Genomic DNA, 25,984 nt, shown 5'->3' with positions numbered 1-25,984 from the left:
AAGATGAGCCTTTCGGAGTTCCCGATAGGTGTTGACCATCCCAAGGTCCAACAAACGCTGGTTGGATGTGGCAATGAGGAGGTCAAGAGCCCGTTTGATAACTTTGCGATGTATGACCTCGAGTTGGTCTTCGTCATGTTTGAGCATGTGAAGGTAGGGGGTTGAGTAGAGAATTCTACTCGTAACCAATGCATGTGCCAGCCTCAAGCATCTTTACTTCGTAATCCCCCACGCTTATTGGAGACCCGGCGGACCATACGGCCCACCTGGTCGGCATACATGCCAAGTTTTGTTAGTGTTGTGTCTTGTCTGCGTTGTTGATGAATAAAGATACCAAGAATGCGTATCTCCTTGGCCTCTCTAATCGGACCCGAAGGAAGTGTAAGGTGAATTGATGTGTCGTCCCGAGGGGAGGGACGGATGTGGACAAATTCTGATTTGGTGGGGGCACATTACAGACCACAGTACGCAGCGTAAGCGTCCACCACCTCCGCTGCCTGTTGTAGGCATGTTTTCATGTGTCCAAGATTACCTTCCGTTGCCCATATAGAGATATCATCCGCATATATGGCATATCGGATGCCAGGCATAGAGCTTAATTTTGCGGGAAGGGTTTTCATTGCAAGGTTGAAGCGGAGAGGAGACAACACTGCGCCTTGTGGCGTACCCCGGAGCACGGTCAGCGCAAAGCTTGCCTTGGTTCGACTTGTCCGACTCTTCAGCGACATTTCTGGCCGATTTTATTTTTATTTTATTTTATTTATAATACCCTCAGTACAGTTGTACGTTACAGAGGGGAGGGGCCGTGGCCCTGGGGTCGAGTACCCGCCTCGGCTACGGGAGGTAGTGGGTTCGACTCCCACTGCCGGCCGGACACCCACCGGTTTTCTCAAATGGGTACAAGCCACGGCCCGGCCTGGTGCTCGGCTTACCAGGGCTCGTGACTTGGAAAAGGAGCCCGCGCCTTCTAAGCCCAACTCTGTAAGCAGTAAAAAAGGGCCACATAATGGGCTGTTGCCGCGCAAGGCGGACTTATTGTTGTCCGATGGCGGAACGAATCACTGCCACATCGGCGCAACTATTTGGGCCGTGACCCCTTTTCCCAAGCATTTCACCCCAGAAGAGCCGAGCACCAGGCCGGGGGAAAGCTTGATCAACTTAATCCCTCCAATGCCCGAGTTTTACCGGCGCGGGCTTCACAGAGGCCAGTCCAAGTCGGTCTGGTCCACGCGTCTCTTTTGGGTTTAATCTGGCACTTTCGGGGCTGCCCAAGTTCCATTAACAATAAAATGTGAAACACAGCACTATTTCTTTACCTTGTATTCTATACTCAGCGATTTATTCCCAAGACTGTAATAATGTGGGCCCCTTAAATGTTCGTCTGAATTTCGGTGCTGTGTCGAATAATAGTGGCGCGGGGAAGATTCGAAGGTAGTTCGTAGCGGAACAGTTACTGCTGCATATTATCTGCCAATACTGCATAATTAACATAGTTGCTAGAGTAAAAATGACTAGTAATGGCATGAATATGCTTAAAAAATTATGTGAAACATCCAAAAGAGGCAATTATCGGTGCGTATAATATGAATTGAAAAAAAAATTAAAGAAAATATGACGTTTCGGAGTGGTGAGCCCGTCTACGGCCAATTTGAGGCCCACACGCTGCCTTCCATGGGCAGCTCTTATTTGGCTCATCTTATTTTTATAGCTCATAGAATACGAATATATGTTACATTTGCCCTCAAGTACCCCCAAAAAAGCCGGTCTGGGCAGCGTGGGAGCATGCCCGCTTTTCAGCTCAGCCGCCGCCGGGACCTATTCGGCTTTGGAGTGGGCAGCCCCACTTAGGCTAGCCCCTCTTCTATTTGCTTTCGGCTCACATTGCATTGTATCTGCCCTGAAGTGCCCCAGAAGAGACCGGTGTGGGCAGAAGCGGGGGTACGAGCACTTTCCAGCACCGCGACACAGACAATGCTTAAACTATGTCGAGGTTTTTGGTGGGCAGCCCCATTTGGGGCAGTCCAGGAGTTTTCTGCATGAAGCCCACAGTTCGGCCTTAGCTTTCCTCGAGTACCCCTCAATGGTCCTACGTAGGCAACGTGCGGACATGCCTCTTTTTGGCCCCGCTGTGGCCCATGTGGACCTCTTGAGCTTTTAGTGGGCAGTCCCACCTTCTATTTGCTTTAGGCCCGCATTTGAATTGCATTGCCCTAAAGTGCCCCAGAAGAGACCGATGCAGAAGCGGGAATGAGCACTTACCAGCACCGCCACAGGTCATACAGGAACTATATCGAGGGTCTTGGTGGGCGGCCCAGAGGTTTTCTGCATGAAGCCCATAGTTCGTTCTTATCTTTCCTCGAGTACCCCTCAAGAATCCTACGTAGGCAACGTGCGGACATGCCTGTTTTAGCCCCGCTGCGGCCCATATGGGACCTACTCGGTTTTTGAGTGGGCAGCCCCTTTTAGGTTAGCGCAGGGTATTTCTACATAAATCCCTAAACGCTTGATCCCTAAAGGTAGTTTTCATGGGTATTATTGTGGGTGCCTCAGCCCAACTAGCCCATACGGGGCCCCAGAGGACCCCGTATTGTGTGCTACTCTGGGTCATCAGTGGTGTAGTGTATCGTGCCTTGAAATAAGTGTGACTTTGACGTCATAATATGGGGACATCTACCGTGACGTCATGCTGCCACATCCGGCCATGCCTTATCGAAAGTGACGTAATTATGACGTCACATCCGGTCATGGCATCGTTACTAGTGATGGCGTCACCTGACGATTCACGCTTATACGAAGCTGACCCCGCCGGTCGTTCGATCAAGGCGTGAACGCCGCATCACACAGCATATACATAAGGCAAGATAGAGTTCAAAGGCAGACTCCGCCCGCACCACTAATGTATCCCGGGTCACACAGCATATACAGAAGCAGATAGATAGATGGATTTATTGATAGGAAAAGGCAGAGAGGTCGGCCCGAATAATTCAAATCTGGCCTGCTACTCTGCACTGGGGAAGGGGAAGGAGAGAAGAAAGAAGGTCATGATGAGTGACGATGTGGGAGAAGGCATATGAAATATATATACAGACACAGCAGCTTGCTTTACAAACGTGAATCAAGTCCGCTGGCGCTGAAATAACGGCAAAGAGCGCGCACTGCCTGGATGCCCTTCCCCTTGTCCTGCCATGCGCCCAGCAGCAGTTCCTCCGACAGAGGCCTCTTGTCTAAACGCTTCAAGGAAGCAGCTAGCACATTTCTACAGAAGCAGAGGCAGTACAGCAGGCATCAGCGGCGTTTTAAATTGGTTTACAGGGAAAAAAAAGTTGGCAGAGGCTTAGCTTGCTTAAGCCCGGTAGGTTGCGAAAGCATCCTTAGCAGTAGGCGGCAATGCGCACAGCCGTCTCTCACGGACGGCGCGAGTCGGTCGCCGCTTTGATGATGATGATAACTTTATTTTCCACCAGATAAGCAGGCCCCCAATTCCCGCCCCCTGCACGCAGGTCTAAGGGACGGGAGCAGAGACCTCCGCGATCAGAAGCAGGCAAAGAGGTCTTGGCTCTTCGCGGCTTCTTCCGCCATGCGGATGGCTTGTAGCTGTGGAGCAGGGACCTCGCTCCGCAGCAGGGCTTCCCAGGCTTCTCTACAATTTATATTTGTTTTAACCCCTGGGGAGCTAGTACATTCCCAGATTATATGGTCGAGGGTCCCTCTCTCCCCACAGTGCTTGCATTTATCGTTTCTCCTATCTTTCATTTGGACATAATATGCCCAGACCGGGTTTACAAAGTTCCCAGCTTGCAGGCGCCGCCATGCGACTGCCTCCCTATTATTTAGACTTTTATCCGGTGGTGGCACCAGTCTCCTGCTTAACCTGTTATTTTGAAGAATCTCCGTATAATTTTGCAGACGCTCGTTCATGTTCCGGCAATCGGGCGGCTCCACAGCTACCCGGAATAGAGAGCTCGGGCTAACTCGTGGGCCGCTTCGTTGCCAGGAACGGACGTGTGTGCAGGGGTCCAAATTAGGCGAATTTTCCTATTTAGTCGTCTCCTGGCCACAATCCTTGCCGCTTCCGGCGAGACCCTACCCTTTCCAAAATTCCAAATAGCCGTTTTGCTATCGCTGATTATGAAATTGGCTTGCGTTCCTACGCAAGCGAGCGCTATTGCAACTTCTTCAGCCGTTTCGGCGTTGCGGCTTCTAATGGTGGCGACTGATACCGGTCGCCGCTTTATACAGCTGTATAACGTCACAACACCTGTGGCGCTCCTGGCGGAGAGAGCGGGAGTTAGGCCGCCGTCTCTCACGGACGGCGCGAGTTCGTCGCCCAGCTTAAAGTCCCTTGATAATTTGGGCTTTAGCCCAGCTTTGAGGCGTGACGTCATAACACCTGTGGCGCTCCTGGCGGAGAGAGCGGGAGTTAGGCCGCCGTTCATGCGTACCGCCGTTTCTCACCGACGTCGCGAGTTGGTCGCCCAGCTTTGAGGCGTGACGTCATAACACCCGTGGCGCTCCTGGCGGAGAGAGCGGGAGTTAGGCCACCGTTCATGCGCACCGCCGTCTCTCACGGACGGCGCGAGTTGGTCGCCCAGCTTTGAGGCGTGACGCCACACAGAGGTCATGCGAAAGGTCATTTCATGTGCACCGCCGTCACACCGCAAAGGCTTGAAAGTGAAAGTAGTATTGCTTTCGCAATAAAAAGCGCAGTATCTGTCACAATTCTCCGCGGATGCCTTAAACGAGCGGTAAAAAAAAAAAAAAAAAGAGGAGGAAGGGTGGAGTGAAAGAAAAAAGAGGTGCCGTAGTGGAAGTCTTCGGACCACCGCGCAACATGCTTTCGCCTCATCGCACTTAGTGGTCCTATGTGCCCCCTAGAATTTTTTACACAGGGTCGCATGTGTTCGCTAGCGGACGCGCGCACTGCTCTGCAGTCACGGGAGCATAGCAACTCTGTCCGTGGTTACACCCTGCGCTGTGTAAGCTGCGCTATGGCTAGCGCGGCACAATGCGGTAGATGATGCTCGAGGAATTCGCAGCAGCCGTCGCTGACGTCAGTGGTCGCGAGTACTGTGGCGCATCAGTCGTTCACCAGGTCGCACACATCCACTGCGCACACGAATGATCATTGCACGCTGGAGCCGAGTCAGCGAGTGGCCGCTGTGAAAGCGCTCACCTCGTGCAATGCGTGGGTCGAGGTGCTGCGTCCGGGGGTGGAGTTAATTTGCTGCTGTCGCGAGCTCGTCTGCGCGTTCGTTGCCCTCGATGCCGCAGTGACCGGGGATCCACTGTTCGCGTATGGCGCATCCGCGCTTCGCCAATCGCTCGAGGCGCGCGCGAATCTGTAAGAGCAGCGCAGTTCGCCGTCCGGTAGTTCGAAGGAGGCTGAACGCGAAGCGGGGGTCGCACAACAGGGCGCACCTGGGTGGTGGCGGAGTGAGTTTGAGGAGATTCAGGTGTAGGCGGAGGTTCACCAGCTCCGCCGTGGCGGAGGAACCCAGGAATGGCACGTGCTGCTGGCGGCCTGTGTAGTTGCCGCCGTTGATAGAGAACAGCAGACGAGGTGTTGAAGTTCCTCGTAAATGACGGCTCCGATCAGCTGCCGTACAGAGTGGCGTGGTGCGCTTTCACTGTCTCTCGTTGAACCTCTGTAGCAGCAGGCCATGGCGAGCAGAGCCCGGAGTGGGGCGTGGTGAGCTGCTCGTACTCGAGCAGCGCCGCTTCCATGCGCGAGTGGCGATGTCGTCGCAGAGCAGGCCGCCATCCGCTGCGCGCTGGAGTTGATCGATGTGTCGGAGCGCCCGCCGCGTGGCCTGAAGTTATGGCCACGTGCCTGCCGCGGCCAAAGTAGTTGCGCATTGAAAGTTCTGAATGGGGCCGACGCGACGCGTCTTGCGATGTTGTACTTCCAGCGTCCTCTTTAATGGTTTGCTACTATAGCTGAACCCTCAGCTGCGGAGTTGTACACCCGCAGTGCTGCTCGCTGGGAGATGCCTCGAGCACTGAGCCCGCGTTTGTGGGTCTCTTCATCTGCAAATACCCGTAAGGAAAGGCGCTGGTCCACTCCCAGGTACCGCACCGAACGTCGCCACTGCAGGAGTCGCTTCAGTAAGTTCGGAACTAAAACGAGACCGCGCAAACAGTCGCCGTCAGAGCTCCCTGCCTAGGACTAGTTAAGTCCCTTTCCTTGCCGTTGTCAAAGATGGATCATTGGATAACTTTCCCCTATCGTTTATTGGTCGAAAAAGGGCTGGTAGCAAACATTCATCGTTATTGACCAAAACAAGCCTGAATCGCTAGGCCTCTCCTAGTGCAGAAGTCATCCGTGTGTGAGTGCCTACGTTTCAAAGAAAGAGATCCAAGTGCTAAATTGGCACTACCAAGATAACGCGCACATGCTTTCCCAGGCGTTCGCAGATGACCTTGTAGGTGTTTATAAACACACATGGCAAAATTACTGTTGAAAAGGAATTAAATTACCTCACTCATTACTGCGCCCAAAAAGTATTGAAATTACATTACAAATAATTCTACTGAGTAATTCAATTACTTTTAAATTGCTCTCTAGTTTACATCCATGAAAGAACTAAGTAAAGCTAGTAAGCAAAACAATAACTTATTCTCCAGACGCGAAGCGCCCACATTCTTTCGTCTTCTCGCCAAATTCGGTCCCAGAGAGCTATTCCTTCCCTCTTTCCTACAGTACTTGCCATTAAAAAACAAGACAACAGCAAAAAAGAAAAACAACAATAAAAGCAGAAGCATGGTCAAACGATCGTGAAATGACCGGCGAGCCCAGCGTCTTGCTGGCCCGGAGCTGTCTCCGTCATTTCAAGGGCCCGAAGAAACTCAGTTTTTTATTGCTTCCGCAGTCCCATGAATCGACCACGCTCACTGCTCAGTAATGCTCAAGCCACGGTGGCTCACGCCATGGACCCTTTGGCCTATCTCCCCCAACCCAAAACCTCCCCCGTCCCGTGGTGATGAGCGTACCAGGTACCAGTGTGATCTAACCGACGCAACAGGGAGTGCCACTGCGCCGCGCTCCCAACTAGTTTTCAGCCAGCCTTCTTGCACCATCTCTCCCTTCGGGCATTCCCTTGACGCCTTTGTATCCTGCTGCTTGGAGATGTTGCCACACTCTCAGATGTGCCCAGTTCTGTCTCCTTTTGCCGATCCGTTACACTGGCTTCGGCTTGCCCCATGTCATTCCTGCCTTCGCGGCACTACTTTGTTGTCTGTTGAAGGAGCAGTGGCGCACTTTAGTAAACGTAATTTCGAAAGGAAATAATTCGTTTTTCTGCAAAATTACTACCAAAAAGTAATTACTAAATTACCAAACCGAAAAATAATTACATTAGAAATTACCAAAAAAGTAATTAAGTTACAGTATACTGCATTAAGCACACTTTTTACACGGTGTGGCTCCTTCCGACCAGTTCATTGTACATGATGAAAGTAAAATAAATGCGCCGCCTAGCATTTTTCTGCGGCTGCCCTGTGGCACTTGATGAAAAGGTGAGGATCCGGTTCGATGCACAGTCAATAATAACGGTTCGTATTGACTCGCTGAGCACATGTTTGCTTAACCTCGAGGCTTGGCTCCTGCCGAGTTACAGAACTGCGCTGCTGCCTTAGGCTTGCCTTTTGCGCACGTATTTGAGACCGCTTTCCAAAGGGGATTGAATGATCAGACAGTGCTTATATACTGTCGACGAGTTCTAGTTCTATAAGGAGATCGACGTGTGGATTCTCAGCTGAAGCTTGAACATTGCGTTAGGTGTTCTAGTTCGCTCTTTTGGCGCTTGTCGAATTACTGAATGTAGTTGGCATCTCTGCATTGTTAGGTGCTCTGCTTTCTTTTATGTTACAGCAGCAACGGACCCGCGGATTTAATGTAAAATGCCATCGAGGGAAGACAAGGAGGGTAAAAAAAGGTAGCTTCTCTCTCCAATTATTTTCGGCAGTTCTGCTTTTGCACAAGTGAGTTTACCGAGTTCGCCATCACTTTGGGCGTGTATCTATGCTAGTCGGAAGAAAACAAGAGGATTGCTAGAAACGTTGTCTGTTTCCTTTGATCGTGTGGCTTCGTTGCAGAAGATCAAGTGCTTAAAAGTGTTATGCGTGCCAATGTACTCATCTCCCGTTTGCTTGTTTATTTTACAGTGCAGCACACGGTCTAGTTCCGGACGTGGCTACATGGTGAGTGTTGACGCTCTTTGTTGTGCACGCCTTTACTTACATTCTTCTTTTCTTTTTTCTCGCTCAGAAAGGGAGCAATATTTTTTTTTTTCTCGTCGGATCGGTTCTTAAATCGCATGCGTTGTGCTAGTTTAACCGAATGTTGTTTAACTTCAAATTATTTAGGTCTACGCTTTGAGCACTTGGGTGAGAGATCCTTAATTATATCGCTAATTACATTTTCTTTCAACTAGTAAACTGAACTAATAAACGCAACTAATAACCGCCCCGCCGCGGTGCCGCAGTGGTTATGGCTCTCAATTACTGTTCCCAAGGATGCGGGATCGAATCCCGATCGCGGCGGCCGCTTTTCGATGGGGGCGAAAAGCAAGGCGACAGTGTGCTTTGCGATATGTCAGTGCACGTTAAAGAACTCCAGATGGTCGAAATTTCAGGATTCCGACCTCCACTAAGGCGTCCCTTATGGCCTGAGTCGCTCTGGGACTTTAAACCTTACAAACAAACAAACAAGCAAGCAAGCTTCTTACGCAGCGGCGGTATCAGTGCCCGCTAGACGTGTTTCAGTGAAAAGCTTTTACATGTGTACTATTAGTGTCCAAGAACGCTTGCACATAGGCGAAAAGGATGGTGGGATGGAAGTCAAGTCATACACCGTTGCCGGCTTTTTTTTTTTTTTTTTTTCGCCGAGTTCGCGGATCACATGAGTGCAAGCTTGTTTCGCCCCCTTGCAGTGGAATCCGCCTTTCTCACAAAATGTGGCGCCCTCTGGGAGTGGTTGAAAATTCGTCTGCTACTGGTTGAAAAAGTCCTTGAGAGACGAAGTCAGATGCGAAATGGTGATATGCGTTCTTGACAGCTACCGCCATCTGTTGCGTACGACTGTCACTAATACGAACTGAGCATGGTCCCCGAGATCAGTTCTGGCTGCGCCGATCACGGAGGCCGAGAACTGCGCATGCGCAGCGGGGCTGGTGGTTTTGTTTTCAACATGAAGGAAGGAAAAAAACTAGGAGGGAGCGCGCGCAGCCTCCGCAAGCTGACCTCCTCTGACGCCGCTCCCTTCTCTCTCTTGCGCGATTTAGCCAACATAGTTGCCAGACTCAAAAGCAGCAGGGTACATGGTATTTTTTAGCGACTTTGGATGTCCCCGCGGAAAGCCTACCGGAATGGACTGCCGAAAGTTGTGCGTCTCGTCGTAACATATAAATGACTTTGTTTACAATTGTTGCATTGTACTCCGTATTTATAGGCACACTAGTGAGAACTGCAGGTGGCCTTTTCATCTTTGGTTTCGTCAGGGAGACTACGAATTCGACATAACATTGCATGCCTGGGGAACTGGCTTCATCTTAACAATGTGTATTTGAGGTCTGCATTTCCTAAATGAATCAAACTGTTTTCGTCTCGAACAATACATGCACATGCCCTGACAAACAAACGGTTTGTTTCTCGAGAACTGCGCATAACAGGATACTCACCGCTGGAGCGACAGCCCCGAGAGGTATATCCGTGTAGTTCGTGCATCCCGGCACGCAGCGTTTCATATGGCAGTACTTTTTGTTGGGCTAGTTGGTTTGATTCCGTGCTTGCGGGACTCGGCGCACAAAGACAGAGCACAAGAACACAACGGACGACAAGCGTCCCCTTGTCCTTCTTGTTCTCGCGTGCTTCTTCTTTGTGCGCCGAGTCCCGCAAGCATTACATATGGCGCAGCTGGGGAGCCATACTTCGCGAAATACACGGGTGCAGTGTGTGGCGTCCCAAGCTCCATCCATTGCCTGCTCGCAGAGCGCGCCTCAGGTTTCTAGTGCCAGCGTCGCGTAGCGAAGCGTGCGAAACCGCAACCAGCTACCGGCCAGCGCTTGCCGTATCACGTGACGACTATTTTCCCATGATTCTTTCCATTATATTTTTTATGACTAGGCTTCACTTTTCCGCCGCTCCCTCCTAGCTTTTTTTTTTTTTTTTCTTTCATGGTTTTCAACCAGGCACGCATACACATAGCGTCCTTGCGAAAAAGGCGGATTTACGGTCCAGGGTAGCGTAAAGGTGCTTTCCTTCCGCCGTCTGAACGGCCTTCGTTTTTAAAGCTAGGCAAGAGATTTAGGCACGTTTATTCAGGACAGTACCAGCAGTGTTTGTATGGTCGCTAAATTTATTTACTGTAGTCAGCTGTCGAAATTGGCATAGTGCATTGTGTGATTGACTCACACTGGCCAGACGTTGCCAGTTGCGAACACGCAGGAAATCATTGCGCCAGGTGGTCTAGTCGATATATCATTAATAGCATGTTCCAGTCTACTGGGCGCCGCAACGGCAGTTAACTGGAAATAAAAAAAAAAGCTAATAAATCTCTACAGATCGATAAATTTCAGGTACATTCACACTAACAATAAAAAAATTGGTGGCTTGCTTGGTTAGGCCTGTATATCAGAAGCGAAAAGTTTCGGCGATGCCATGGCTTAGCTAGTTGTTCCTTGGCGTAGTTGTGGCTTACCTTGTTGTTCACGGTTGCACCTTGTAGATATTCCATGGCTTATCATCACGGTGAAATATTGATTACAGTCGTAGCGCTGGGCACCGGCTAAAGGTCAGCCGGCAGAGTCGCGGCGGCTCCGACCACCTGCGCCTCTCCTGTGGCGTCACGTGGTTTGCGCATGTGCGGCTGTGGCTTTTTCTAACGACGGAGCAGACGCGAGACTCGGTGTTGACTAGCCTATACTCCGTTTCATACATCAAGTGCAACACTGCCAATGCTACAGCTCTTGTTAGCGCTCTCCGCATCCGCGATGAAAAATAATGCCTACTCTTGACGAGAGCAAATAATAGTTATTTTGTCTGCAAACCATTTGCCATCAACTTCATAAAGAGCACCTTTTTTTAAATAGAAAGGATCGGATTCGGTGAATTTGTATGTTTTTATGTCGTTTGCGTTCGTGTCGCGTTTTCGCTGCCCCGCAACCTTGCCAGCTATGCCACTAGATGGCGCTGGCCGTGCCCTCTGCGCTGCGCATTTCTTTTTGAGAAAATGGTTCTTCGGTGCGCATTTTTTCTATAAGATCCGCACTGCGAAGATGTTTAAGCACGTGAAGCAAGTTATTGCAAACTTGTATGCTCGGAATACAGTCCGTTTCCGCAAGAACCACTCTACCACAAAACGAGCGTGTAGCGATACGCCTCCATTTCTTTTCTTGCGGACTACTTGCGTAGCTTTCGCTGCGTTGCACCTGACGTATGAAACGGAGTATAGTGAAGCTTTTCGCTTCAAAATCCAGAAAGGAAGAGATGCGGGGCACATCTATCTGGACATGAGCATGCGCCCGCACGCATGCAAGAGTCTCTTACCAGGCGGCAAGATATTTAAGCTGAGGATAGCTTTTGCAAAATAGTTAGATGTATTCCTACGCGCACACTGCTAGCATGTAAACACCTGTGCTGACCTCGCGCACCGTACGATCCTGCGCCTGTTTTGCGGGTCAGCGACCAAAAGCCATCGTATTTCGCACAAAAGAGTCTTTTATGGCGCGAATTTTTTCCGCTCGATTCTTTTTTCCTTCTGGAATAGAGGAAACGCTTTTCCTGACTAACGTGTTTCCGCACTCAAAGGCACATCAGCCTGGCCTGCTGCCTTTGTCTGCTGTGTGCCCAGAAATTTCCGTCCACTTCGATGAACAATAGAAAAAAAAAAAAGAGGAACTTACGCGCACACTTGTAAGGGATATGGCGGCGCGTATTTCCGTTCCCCGAAAACTGCAGCAACGTAAGTGCCGGCTGCGTCACTCAAAAATAAAACACAACCTTACGTTGTTGTTTTTTTTTTTTTTTGAGCATGAAGCGCAGAACGGAATGAAATATTAATAAAAGTAGTTTTATGGATTAAAATTACTTACTGTATTGGGCGAAGGAAAGAAGCCAACAGTCGGCGAGGCCAAGGAAAGCATTGGGGATTGTACTTTGTCTTTTCTTTTATTTTTACTTCGATAATCACATAAATTAGTAATGTAATCTGTTTAGGGGAAAGAGAATTAAACACAAAGTAGAAGAAAAAACAACGTGCCGATGGTGCGAACCGAACCCACGACCTCCGAATATCGCGTCCGGTGCTCTTCCAACTGAGCTACATCGGCCGCTGTCCCCCCTGCTACTTGCTTGGGTATTTATGTTGTCTGTATACGAACCTTGAGAGTGTTCACCAGCGCCACCCTCAAACATAGCGGCGGACGTAGAACGTCCTTTGTTACCGCCAGCGTCACGTAGAACGTGATCAAGAGCGAGGGCGAAAGCTGTGCTAGAACCTTCTTACGCTACCTATGGCTTCAAGACTGCGAGAACCGAGACCCCCGTAAGCTACAAGCAGATAAATGAAGGGGAAATGAGGTTACATACATGAACGAAAGAAGCCATCAGTCGGCGAGGCTAAGGAAAGCATTGGGGATTGTACCTTGTCTTCTTTTTTTTTTTTTTCATTTTTAATTCGGAGGTCGTGGGTTCGCTTCCCACCATCGGTACGTTGTTGTTTCTTCTACTTTGTGTTTAATTCTCTTTCCCCTAAACAAATTACATTACTAATTTATGTGATTATCGAAGTAAAATTAAAAAAAAAAGACAAAGTACAATCCCCAATGCTTTCCTTGGCCTCGCCGACTGTTGGCTTCTTTCCTTCGTGTATTATAACGAGCACCCTCATTTCCCCTTCATTTATCTGCTTACTGTATTGAGCGTAATATATCGGTAACGTCCGTCGCGCCATCTTTGCGACATTGAATAAGTTAATTTGAAAACTCAGCGTGGCGTAAATCCGCTAAAAAGAGTTTAAAGCATGTTAAAAGTCGATTGTTGCTTAGAGCTGTGTCTGAACGCAACCTAAAGGTAACACACTAACTGAAGACAGGAGTTGATTACGGTGATGGTAATTGTATAGTGTAACCGTTGTCATACCGTCATATCCTGGCTGCGTTCGCGGCTGGTTTTCCTGCTGTTAAGAACAAAAAAAAAAAAAAAAAAACATGGTATTATGCAACCTTAAGGGGACCATATCCCAGGAATTATGGTCGTAAGTTACTTGAATGGTGTGAATTAAAAAAAAAATTGTACCTGCAGGAATCGAACACATGTTTTTCAATCAGGTACTTACGTGGTTAAATCCATTGCGCCACAGAAGCGACGGGTAGAGCGGTCTTTAAATGTGCTCTTATTCGTTTTGATTCAACGACGAAAGATGGCGCGACGGACGCAACTGGCATGATCAGAGAATTTCTGCAAGCAATTTTAATCCAGCAACCTATTTTATTGCGTATGCATTTTAGTTTATGCACTTTAAAGTATAATCAGAAAACATGTAGCTTTATTGTGTCAGCACGCAGTTCATCACTTGAGACCACGCTCGAGACGACCCAACTTTCCCGTAACCGCGGCGACCCGAGAGGGCGTGCTTACGCCACGCAGAACCCAGCAATGAGCACATTCGCTCGGTCGGTCTGTTCATCTATCCACACCTCCGTTACGACCGCGCGAATACCGCGAAGAGCACGTTCGCTCGGTCGGTCTGTTTTACGACCGCGCAGAGACTTCGCGGCCCGCGAACCCCGCCTGAGTTATGTCTCCCCTCGAACTTCGGAGAAGAAATGCGAGGACCCGACGTTTCGGGAAGAAGGCATTCGGAGCCGAGACGAGACGAAGCACAGACGCGCACGAAGGCGCACCACATCCAGCCAGGCGACCCTCTGCAGATCAACCGAATCTCTTTTTAAGTATTAATAAACAGTTTGACTTTAACTCCTCATCTGGCCTCACTGCTATCAATTGACTTCCTTTTTGTTGTGTTTTATTTTTTAGTGACGTCACCCGGCACTTTTGTTGCTGCAGTTTTCAGGGAATGGCAATACGCTATCGGTCAGTAGGCGGGCGGCGGCGCGAGGAAAAGTAATACGGTAGTCTGAAATTTTCTAATGATTCCAGCGTGCTCGCTCTAAAGCCCCTTTGTCATGAGCTTTAGCTTGCTCTAGGGTTACTATATAGGGTGCTTACAGTGCCATCTCATAGCTGTACGCGATACTCTTGTGCATCCGAGCAGGCGTCTTTGCCGCTAGCGGTGGCCGCGCTTAAAGCATGCCGCTTCATGTCGGTTATCGTAACATCCTTCTTACTTCGACGTGAGGTTTAACTGCACCCGTACAGTAGAATACCTAGTCTAGTGCAGCGAAGTTAACGTGGGGGGGTCTATAAATCGATCGTGGTAGCAGCAGAAGACCTGCAGTTTGGGCCAGTCTTTTACGATGCATATTGCTTGCCACAGTAAGCCTACAAATAGCATCGCGCTCGTTGTAGCGGGGCATTTTTTGACGCCTCTTCAAGCTTACACGTTTCCACCGCGCGTGGTAGACAACCGCCGCCGCGCTTCCCGCACGAGTGCAAGTGCACGCAGTTTTTGCCTCTCAGCGCGCGTGGCGTGTAGGGCAGCTCGCGGCCTTTGTCGATAAAAGCAAGGTCGTCGCCGCGCGCGCCCTCTTTCCCTGATAAGCGGTGTTCTGCGATCCGCTTGCGCGTATGCTGTGTTGCCAGCGTCGCATATGCCTGCCTGGCTGTTGATCGAGGTGAGAGGCGGGAGTAGGAACGGGATTCGATACGTGCGCACGTTCCGTCTGCGATTAGTCGTGTCGCGATATAACGTCGTGTCGCCACCTTAACGTTCGCTGCGAAGATTCACCTGGAAAACGAGTCGCCTCTATCGCCGTAATGAGCACCTGCTGCACACGCTATGGCAGTGGGGCCCTTCACTTGAAGCTTTTTTGTTTTCGGCATAGTGTCTCGGGTATTTCCGTCGAGGGTCAATATACTCCGCCGCCTCTGTTTGCATAGTGAGTGCTCCGCGTGTTTGCTTCGAGAAAGCGACAGTGGGTGTGCTGAGATATTGAAAAGAAAAAAAAAATATATAAGGAAGAGCGCTTATCGTGACGGTACTTAGGGCTGTTCCGCCAGCGGGCTTTCGCCTAGTCTATGACGGCCAGAGATTGCGTCACAACTCCCGCACTTCCGATTCTGCAGTCACAGGATTGATTGTGTGAGGGAACGTCCGGCTCTCAACTCAGTCCGTCGAATGAGGCCTCATTAGAGAGATTTAGCTCACCGTGATCCGCGATCCGCCACGGTGACCCTCTACCGTGCGTGGGCGGGGCGAACAATTCATTGGTCCCGACGCGGCAGGTCCATGTGCGGACATCCAGTATGTGGCACCATCTATCCGCGTCGAGGGGGTTTGGGCATGCGCAGTGGAACGCGCGGTGGCGGTTCACGGTAGCGGATCGCGGATCACGGTAAGCTAAAACTCTCTATTCTCACAGCCGGTGCTGCTCTCCGTCGCGGCGGCTCCGGCGGGGGACACCGCACGACGGATAACGGCGCGATGTTCAAACAGAAAGGCACGCCGGACGCCGTCAAACCTGTTCGGGCGGGGCCTCGCCGCTCCCACGTGACTCCACGTCAGAGCACCTTTTTTTTTTCTCCTGCAAGAAAAAAAAAAAAAAAATTCCGAGGGCGGCTGCCCTCCCTGCAACGGTGGAAATCGTGTGCTCCGCGTCTGTACGGAAAAAAAAAAAAAAGAAAAGAAAAAGCGTGCTGTCTCACGTGCTCTAGCCGCAGTTTGGAGCTAGAACGCGTTTTCATCTCAGCTTCGATAACAGTATAAACACCACGCGTACTGCGCCAAAAAAAAAATGAGTATAATTATGGCAACCATGTATAAACCGCAGATACATATGCTCACTTCAATAACATTATTCTTCGCAATCAGCACAATCACAGAAAACAATGAACTATTCTATCAATAAAAGAGTTGTTCGCGACAACATGGCAAGAAGGTTTTGATACAAGCATTAAAAAATCAAGTTAGAATGGCACCGACTGAAATAACATTTCACGCAAACCTGTCGGAAGTCGAGGTTAGCTGTGCCGTCCTGCATATTGCAAAATTAAATAAAATCGGCATTTTTATTAGCCTCTTGTGCTTTGGGGCTGGAAGGCATTGCCATCTTAGCTTCAGTAGCTGTACGCAACTACACAGTTTAGTGCAAAGCGCTGCGCGTACAGCACGGAAGCAAATGGGTACGAATATAAGCAGCAAGTATTAAAACGTAGTGTAAACGCGCACTCTAGCTATGTTACTCTTGGTAAGCAGCTAAACTGAAGAAACACAGAAACATGAGCTCTCGTGGGAAAATTTTAGAGTGCTCTTAAATAGCCATTTATGAATTAAGTGATATGATTTTAAATAATTTCACACTGATATCGGCTGTGGGGAACAATGCGGCTTTGAAAGCCGCAGCAACCGTGAAAGCGCGACTCCGTCGCAGCTTTCAAGAGGAAACGGCAAAAGTCTGTTTGGTCGGTGGATTGCTAGCTTTTTTTCCTTTGACTTTGATGCACTTTTTTCGCTATTGACTTTCTTATACTTCCTCCCCTTTCTGTATGATGTTTTCGTGCGGCTCCTTTCGATCACTAATCTTTTTTTCTTCTCTTCTTTCGTTTTTTAGTTTGCCTAAACAAACTCTCCTTTTCTCCTCCTCCTCTGCTCCTTCTCTTATCTCCCATATTACCTTTTTTTCGCCCTATCTTTCTATTTGCTCTCATGAATGGCTGTCATCTCCGCTTCTCCACTCTCCTAGCTTGGAGCCTTCCGGTTTTTCGTACCCGCCGTTACTATCCCAAACTTTCTCCTTTTGCTCCGTTCTCCCTGCCATATAACTTTCTCTCTCTTTCTCTCTCTTTCTCTCTCTCTCTCTTTTTTTTTAAGCGTGCGTATACGTTACGGGCTTTCGCTCAACGTCTGCGCGGCATGCTCGGCATGGTCTCAATTATGCAAGCACCTGTTTCTTGTATTGGGAAGTCTTGTGTCTGCGAACTTCAGCATGCAAGCGTACTGCTGCTGTCGGCGTGGTTCAACATAATGTTACCTCAGCATCTCGGATAAAAAAATCGCCGTCTCTGATATTCCGCACTTAGTGTCGCGACTTCTCGCGGCAGTTCAGAGTTGGAACGCCTTCTTATCTCAGCCTCAGTACAAACACCGCACGTACTACGGGACAACAAATGGATACGAATATATAAGCCAGTAGCCAACCTCGGCAAAAATGCGCACTTATATTATTCATGGCAGTCAGCAAAATCGAAGAAATCTGTAGGAACATATATAACAACTCTGTAATCAATAAAGGAATGGGTCGCCAGAACTTGCAAGATTTCTTTTGATACACCCATTCAAACATACAACTGAAACATCGTAAAGTTTTGCAGGAGGTCATGTTTAGCTGCGACACCCAGTGCATTGAAAAATAAAAAAAAAACGGCATCTGTTGTCTCTTGTCAGCGCGCGCTTCGCGGGGCACCAGACAGGAGGGCAACCCCCGCTTTTCTCTCTCTCTCTCTCTCTGTGCTCGCGCACCGCCGTCTGTCGAGCTGCCCTCTTCCGCGTTCCCCAGTGCGCGTTCGTGCTTTGTGTTTCCCGCTCCCGTGCGCGTGCCCGTACTCTCAGTGCGCGTTCGTGCTTCGCCTCCGATCCGTCTCGTTGTCCCAGTCTCGGTGTCCCAGTGCGCATTCGTCCTTTGTGTTTCCCACTCCCCTCCTGCCCGTACTCTCAGTGCGCGTTTGTGCTTCGCTTCCGTCTGTGACCTACGGCTGTCTGCTGCATTCATCAGTGCTGTGCGCCATGCCCCTCCGTGGCTTTGAACTTGGACCTATAATGCCCGGATAAAGTGTCGTCTTTACGAGACGCAACGACCCACGATGGCCGTCAACGCAGATTTCCTCAGGCCTCCTGGTCGCCACCGCCGCGCGCTCAGCCTCGACTGTTCCCGCAGGCTCCGAATAATGTGCGAAGAGGCCTCACAAATCTTAGAAAAGCACATCAAAGCACAGAAGTTCTTAGCAACCTCAAAGAAATCTCCACATTCGGAGGGTATCCAGACGCCACCACACCACGTGGCAAGCCCTGTTAACCTCTCCCTTCGGGATCAGGAAGAAACGCCTGATCCACCTGTCCTTAGGCGGTTCGATGCCTCCTGGATAGACTCGCCCACCCCTGGCCAGCAAGCCCACCCATCCACCGTGCCTGCCATACTCCCAAGCACTGCGCATGAGGAGCTCCCTCCGGATTCAAGCCAATCCGTCTTGCCTGCCGCTCTCCCAAGTATCGCGAACGAGGAGAACCCTCCAGCTTCAAATGAGGGGACAACTTCCCAGTCTGGGGTCTCCTCACAGCTCACAGCCCTCCAGCGAGCATCAGCCATAGAAGATGCCTTCGCCGAGGCAGACTACGATACCGAGCCCAACTGGGTCGAGGTACAAAAAAAGTCTCGAACAGCTGTGACGAACATCCGCGACCAAGCCCCCCCTCTCAAGGTTGCCGATCCCGGGCAGGATGATTTTCCTCCCCTGAACTCCGAGTGCACGGACCCTCGCATCTCCACACTGACCTCCGGGGCCTCGTCCGCCCTCAAGAGTTCAAGTCCTGCTGTTCCCTCCGGAAAGCCAAACGATCCTGCGAACAACCACACGCAGAAGGACAAGCCCAACCAGGCCACTCAACAAAAGCGCAGCAAACTCAAGACTCGCCGCGCGGAGCAAAGAGTGGCTCAAGACAAGCCCTCTGCTGGTTTGTCTAGCAAATCCTCCAACACTTCCTCACGCGTAGCCCCAGCGGCCCGCTTCTCCGCACCACCCGCGGACTCCCAGGCTGCCTGCTCAGCAACCATCCTCTTTTATCCTTCGCGGAAAAAAGACAATTTCCTTTCTCCCAGCCGAGACTCCATCGCGAAGTTTCTGGCCGCCTTACCTGGTGTTAAGGCTGTCAGGGTGAACCTTCGCCGTAATGTCTGTGCAGTGGACACCAACCCCACAACCGATCTTGACCCCCTCCTAGCCGTCAACGACATCTGTGGTGTCAAAGTGCGAGCCAAGGAAGCTGGCGGGAAGACCTCCACTGGCCTTATCTTCTCAATCGACCCCAGCCTTTCTGAGGACGAGATCCTCAACGGATTGGAAAGCAGCGTTCCTGTCCTAGGATACTGGCGCAGCGGCAAGGATCTGGTTATCCGCTTCGCTGGTACGGAGCCACCCCAAGAGGTGGCCCTGTACAAACTCCGGCGCTCTGTTCGCGCTCGCCGCCCACGGCCTTTGCAATGCCTTAAGTGCGGAGTATATGGGCATGCCACGGCGGCCTGTACCTTTCCCCCACGCTGTCTTCGCTGCGGTGCTTCTCACCCGACCGACGACTGCGACGCCGCCTCTCCTCACTGTCTCAACTGTAAGGGGAGGCATGCCGCCACAGAGCCAAGGTGTCCACGCTGGCAACAGGAAAGGCAGGTTGCCATTACGTTGGCCACTTCCAAGTCCCGCATCACACGGCAAGAGGCCGTTAAAATAGTGAAGGACCGAGCTGAGCCTGCCAGGACAAGTTCTGGCAAAGCTGCAGAACCCACTCGGGATCACCCGGCCACTACCGCTCAGCCACGCAACTCGTTTCCCCACGACCCCCAGTCTTACTGCGGTGTCGCGAAGTCGCCCCCACGCGCAGCCCCCGCATCAAGCCCGGCTCACACTGATCAGCGCGAAGCCATCACAGCCGCCCTCGCAGCTGCTGTCGCGGCTCTCATCGGGCATCTACCTGTTAACTCACCCGCGCGGCAACTCTGCGCGGCGGCTCTTGCCGCTCATGATGCCTTTAACCATCATGGCTAACAACCAGCAAGTTCATCGGCCGCGAGTGATGCAGTGGAACTGTTCTTCCCTCCGCCGCCGTCATCCTGAGCTCGCAGCTATTCTGCCTCTCAAGCAGTGGGATATCCTGGCGCTCCAGGAGACCCACGCTCGTGCAGAAGATTTTCACCTACCTGGTTATTTGGGATACAGTGGTGCGACAACATGTGCATCATCCCAGTGCAATGCCAATCCGTGCTGCGATACTTCGCATCCTCCCGGCACTCCTCGGACGGCTATTTACGTGCGCGCCTCACTACCCCACTCTGTAGTCGCAGTGGACGATCTTACAGGTGGACCCATTGAGTGTGTTGCAATCAAGGTCCGTGTGAGAAATACGGACACCATTATCGCATCTGTGTACATCCGGCCTGGTCATCACTGGGACGCTCGCTTCATCGAGCACCTAACCGCCCGACTTGGATGTGACGTGCTCATCTGTGGGGACTTCAATTCTCACAATACAGAGTGGGGCTCAAGAAGCACTACCAGACAATGCCGCGAACTTCTCGACGCCATCTACGCAGCCGGACTCAACATTCTGAATAATGGCTCCCCTACCTTTGTGTGTTCTCGGGCGGCCCCTTCGGCTATTGACCTCACACTCGCCTCCCCCTCCTGCGACTACAGATGGGAAACATCGGCGGATACTGCTGGGTCGGACCACCTCCCTATTGAAATTACCCCGCTCGTAGACCCTCCCCCTGAGAAGAATGTCTACCATGTTGTGCGGTGGAGCCTCTTCCGGAAGTTGTGTAGTGCTCAATGTGCCGACATAGACTTCTTCGGACACATCGCTGCTTGCGCTACTTCCGCCACAACCCGCTGTGCCGTGAACCCCGGATCCCCCGTCCCGGATGTCAAACTGCTTAACTTGCGCGCCGCCCGACGCAAAGCACAGCGTAAAGCTCGCCGTACGGGAAAACCCGAGCACTGGACAGTTTATAACCGCCTAGATGCCTGCTGCCGTCGCCATGCCAAAAAACTCCGCCGACGCAGCTGGATTAAGCTCTGTAGAGCTCTAGACGGTCCCCGATCGCAGAAACGAGGATGGCGAATCCTTTCATCAATGCTCCGGCCTCGTGTCCCCCGGGCCCCTGTCCTCGCCATAGCGGTAGCACGCGGAATCACGGACTCGGCTCTCTCCGAGCTTCTCGCTGACCACTTTGCCACTTCCATGGCCGTGAGTGCAGCAGTGCCCGCTGCCACCTCCCACGCCCGCATTACTCTTGTTCCGGCTCATCTTGCTGATGATATCTTACAACTATCGACTCGTGACTTCACCGCTCACGAGCTAGATGCAAGTCTAGCTTCCAGGAAGCAAAGATCTGCCCCGGGGCCCGATGGTATTACATACCAAATGTTAAAAAATCTCGACACTGACCAGCGCGCTCGCCTCCTCAAGGCGTATAATGCTCTTTTTCACTCCGGCTCACTTCCCGATGAATGGCGGTCAGCTACAGTCATCCCAGTCCTGAAGAGGGGCAAACAACCCTCACGTCTAAACTCATATAGACCAATCTCCCTCACCTCCGTCCCAGGAAAGGTCCTAGAGTCCCTAGCGCTAAACCGCCTCCAATGGGTAGCGGATGCAGTGGGGGCAATTGCACCGGAACAGAGTGGTTTCAGAAAATGCCGATCTACAACTGACTGTATCACAGAAGTTGTTGCTTTTCTTGAACAGGCTAAGGCCACTCGCAAGTGTGCATATCTCCTGCTACTGGACGTCCAAAATGCCTTTAACTCCATATCTCACAGCTCCATCTTAGATGCTCTCCGTGGCCTCGGTGTAGTCGGGAATCTCTTTGGCTATGTCCAAAACTTTCTGTCTGACCGCACCTTTAAAGTTAAGGCTGGCTCCTCTTTAAGCTCTCCCCGTAGTGTTCTCTGCGGCGTCCCTCAGGGCAGTGTACTCAGCCCCTTCCTCTTTAACCTCGTCTTGTCACAGCTTCCCCGCCGCATCACAGCCCTCCACTCTGGTGTGCGCATTTGCTTGTACGCAGACGACATAGCCCTTTACTGCAGCGGTTCGACACTCTGCGGCCGTACCGTCCGCGCAGAGCTTCAATTTGCCCTACTCACTGTCCAACAGTTTCTCCAAAGTGTCGGGCTTTCCTTGTCTCCCACAAAAACCGAAGCCCTTGTGTTTCACCCACGCCCTGCGGCTATGTACCTCATACCGCCACTCACACTAGGAGGGGTTCCTCTTCCCTGGAAGAAGTCGGCCCGCTATTTGGGGCTCACAATTGACTACAAACTCTCCTGGCGCCCCGCCGTTTCCTGCCTCAGAAAAGCAGCCTCACAAGTCGCCTTGACCGCCAACAAGCTGCTATCCAAGGGTGAAGGGTGCTCCCCGTCTCTTGCAATCAGGTTTTACAATGGCATCGCAGTGGCGAAAATCCTTTATGCACTGCCATTCGTCAACGTCCCCCCTCTCCTATGGCAAGCCATCGACACTGACCAGCGGAGCGCCATCCGCAAATTCTTGCGCCTCCCCCACTTCTCCCAAGTTGCAGCCACTTATGCGGAAGCTGCGCAGTGGCCTGTCTCGCTACGCGCCGAACGGTTTGCCTTAAATGCGGTCGAACGCATGAGGCGAGCCCCTGACACTGCTGCCATCTTCGAACGGCTTCACAATGCCCCTCATTCTAAAATGGGTCGCATAGTCGGCACGTTCAATACCGAGATCGCGGACCCCCCTCCACAGTCCTCCCTGAGGCCTCCCCCTCACTCTCGCCCACCACTCCAAATCAAACTTAAAGTGAGCGGAATACGGTCCAAGCAGAACACACCCATATGTGCAATGCGACAAGAGTCCGCCGCCCTATTAGACGAGGAACTTCACGGCAGACTCCTAATCTACACTGACGGTTCGGTGGCACGGGATGGGACTGCCGCAACAGCTGCTTGCTTTGTTCCTGCCACCTCCTCAAGTGCTGTCTGCCGACTCCCTTTCGGAGCCTCTTCCACAACAGCTGAGCTAGCGGCACTACACCTGGCCGCGGACTTCCTCCTAAGCAGCTCTAATGTCGCCGCTGCTGCCATTTTATGTGACTCCAAACCAGCCTTGCAGCTCCTACGCAAGCCTGACTACAACATACCTGTTGTACAATCACTAAGCAACAAGCTTAGAGCGGTTGAAGACAGAGGTACGAACCTCATTCTACAATGGCTCCCTGCCCATGTCGGCATCCCAGGCAACGAACGGGCTGATGCCCTGGCCAAGAGTGCCCACAGTGGCGATCCACCTGTCTGTAATTCCATCAGCAAATTTGATGTGGCTAGAGCAAGAATTCTACAACGGACACTTGCCGCCCACCCAGACGCCCGCGTCGCAGCCGGCAAGGCTCCACGTACAATCAACTTCACTGACTTCACAGCTCCCCAGCGCGCAACCCTCCTTAGAATGCGCATCGGCTGTGTTTGGACAGCGGAGCGACTCCACCGCCTTCGTCGCACCGGACTTCCGTCATGCTGTGACTGTGGTGCTGTGGAGACTCTCGATCATTTACTTGTGCATTGTCCGGCCTACGATGGGCAAAGACTTGAACTCTATGCCGGCTATCGCAAGTTGGGGTTCCCGTCAGCTACCTGCGCCGACCTGCTGTTCCCACGCGGCCCCCGACATAAAGTCCAGCGTGCGTTCTTTGCACTTCTGGACTATCTGGAGTCCACCAACCTTATCACGCGCCTATGACATTTTGGCGCTTCGCCTCACCTGTGCCACAGTGCGTATGTGTTCTGTGCTTAATCTGTGGCTACCTCGCTTGTGCTGTGCGCGTTCGTTTGCGTTCCTCTCCGTGCGCTCATGTTGCGATTTCACTGTCTGTGCCATCGCACATTATCCCCTTGCTGACTCGTTACTGTGTTCAGTGGCTGTGTTGTGTCTGTGCTCACTTGAGACACTGTGCCTCCGAGTGTTGTGCCGTCCCTCACCATCCTGTTGTTCCCTGTGTCCACCTGTGACTTACTGACTGTGCCTTTGCACATTATCCCCTTGCTGACTCGTTACTGTGTTCAGTGGCTGTGTTGTGTCTGTGCTCACACAAACCTCCGAGTGTTGTGCAAAACTGTGACCACAATCTCCCTTAGTGACTCCTCTGCGGGACCTTGTGCCATCATTGGTATGAACCCCTCCGCCATCACCGCTCTTCCGGGCGCTGCTCTCGTTATTGTCCGCCCATGCAACAATGGGCCGACCTTCATCGATCCGCGTCTTCAAGCCTCGAGCTATGCCGACACTCATGGCTCACTTTGCCTTCCTTTATTGCCACCATTCCAGTCATCCTCCCTCCCCTTTACCCTCCTCCCCCTCAAATCGGCGCAACGGCGGTGATCCCTCATACCTGAGGAGACAGTTGAACGCGCCGATCCCCCTTTCCATCTTCCTCATAAGAACCACTTCTCTCTCTGCAAGCGAGCCCGCGATGGCCGCGACGCGCAAGCCGTGACGTAGAGTCACGTGAGAAAAGCGAGCGCGCTCACTGGTCCGTCTTTCGTTGGGCGGAGTCCGTCGTTCGCCGGACCGGCGGCACCTTGGAGCAAAACCCCACGGCGCCGGCTACCCGATTTCGTCGAGTACTGCCACCATTAAGGAGTTTTAGAATAGGGGGACCCTATCGGTTAGGGGGATAGGGTAACAGCGGGGCGCGAGTGCGCATACGCAGAACCCAAGCGGGCCTTGGGTTTTTGGGTCAGCGTACGACGGTCACCCTATCTCAGCGAAATAGCGTGGACCCTATCGCCGTATAGGGTCGGGGAACATGGCGGCGTCCGGCCAAGCGGCGGCCGCTCGCCTCGGCACACATTCGTCGTTACCGCTCCATGGTGTCACGCGTTCACGGCACACGAAAGGCCAACGAAGCTTGTGCTATGTCTCATGATGTCCGCACCACCAAATATAAGCGATAAAGCGCCCCATGTTGCCAGATTGCTTCCGGATTTGCCGAGCTGCTAGGCTTAGCGAGTTCGCATCGTTTGGTTGCCATGGGGAGCAAACGTCCGAAAGCGCGGAAGGTTCAAATGACGTTTCCCGGCTCAGCCTCGATTGGGTAAGATTGGCCGATTTCGTCTTGTCTGAAGAAAACAGATTATATAACTGGTATTTTTAATATAGTTTTTTTACAATGACAGCAGTTTCAGTGTAATAAGATAGCATTGTTAGCTTTTATTTGTTTAAATGCTTTTGCAGAGTTTGCCGCCAGGGCGCTGCAATCGACGAACGCAAGCCCCGCTCCGCTCCGTCGGGAAAACCCCTATTCTAAAACTGGCCGGTCGGCTCGAACGTTGCGCCACGGCACGCTATTTTCTTGGGGGCCCCAAGACTTGGGTTCCCCTATTCTAAAACTCCCTATTAACTCCCCTTCTCCGGCGATCGCCGACGCGACGGAGTCGACGGAGGCGAGAAAAACCGGCTGTGAGAATGAGGCCTCCCTCCTTCGACGAGCGCTGGCGCGACGGAGGCGACGGAGAGAAAAACCGGCTGTGAGAATGAGGCCTTATGCCGCTTGTCGAGTCGTTCTGCTATGCGCTGCGCCTTCTCTCCCCCCACCTTATCATTTTTTTTTTAGCACTAAAGTGACTACGACATGTTTCTTTACTGAGCATTGTGTCTTAAATTAGCCTGTGCGAAAACTTTTCTGATTAGGTTCGGAGTAAACGAAACACCCAAAGGTGGTGAGAACGCGCGTGTGTTTTAGGATTATTGAGGGAAATTTACTTTCAGACAGGGTTTTCAACATGGAAACATTGGCACACTATTGATTATCCAAGAAAAGTGAGTGCTTTTTGAGTAGTCCAATTCTTCGGTCCTCATTCTCGCAGCGATAGAGACCAGGCGAATGTAATAATGCGTCACTATCTATTTAAAGCAGTTTTCATCGAGGGTACAGGCAAACCGCCAAGCACTCCGCATCGGCTACATACTGTGTTTGTAGGAGTGAAGACCACTGGGCGGCGATATCGAGACCTTAAAGAATTGAATTTGATGCGATGCGTTCTGGCCTTATTGAGTAAAGCACTTTGTTGTGCTATTTAG

The 25,984-nt window shown here is 51.5% G+C and overlaps 1 protein-coding gene across 4 annotated transcripts in view; it reads left to right on the top strand.

Annotated features, from left to right (window-relative positions):
* LOC146197749 (uncharacterized) overlaps positions 1 to 25,984 on the top strand; it is a 523,674-nt gene that overhangs the window by 265,838 nt on the left and 231,852 nt on the right. For all 4 annotated transcript variants that reach the window (XM_084599657.1, XM_084599656.1, XM_084599658.1 and 1 more), the window contains one exon: positions 8,164 to 8,199. In XM_084599657.1, the coding sequence (XP_084455783.1) occupies positions 8,164 to 8,199 (36 nt within the window). The remainder of the gene's footprint in view (positions 1 to 8,163; positions 8,200 to 25,984) is intronic.

The sequence above is a fragment of the Amblyomma maculatum genome, chromosome 3, assembly GCF_055883805.1.
Source record: "Amblyomma maculatum isolate TAMU_Amacu chromosome 3, ASM5588380v1, whole genome shotgun sequence".
Lineage (NCBI taxonomy): Eukaryota > Metazoa > Arthropoda > Arachnida > Ixodida > Ixodidae > Amblyomma > Amblyomma maculatum.
This window is presented reverse-complemented; position numbering and strand designations above follow the sequence as displayed.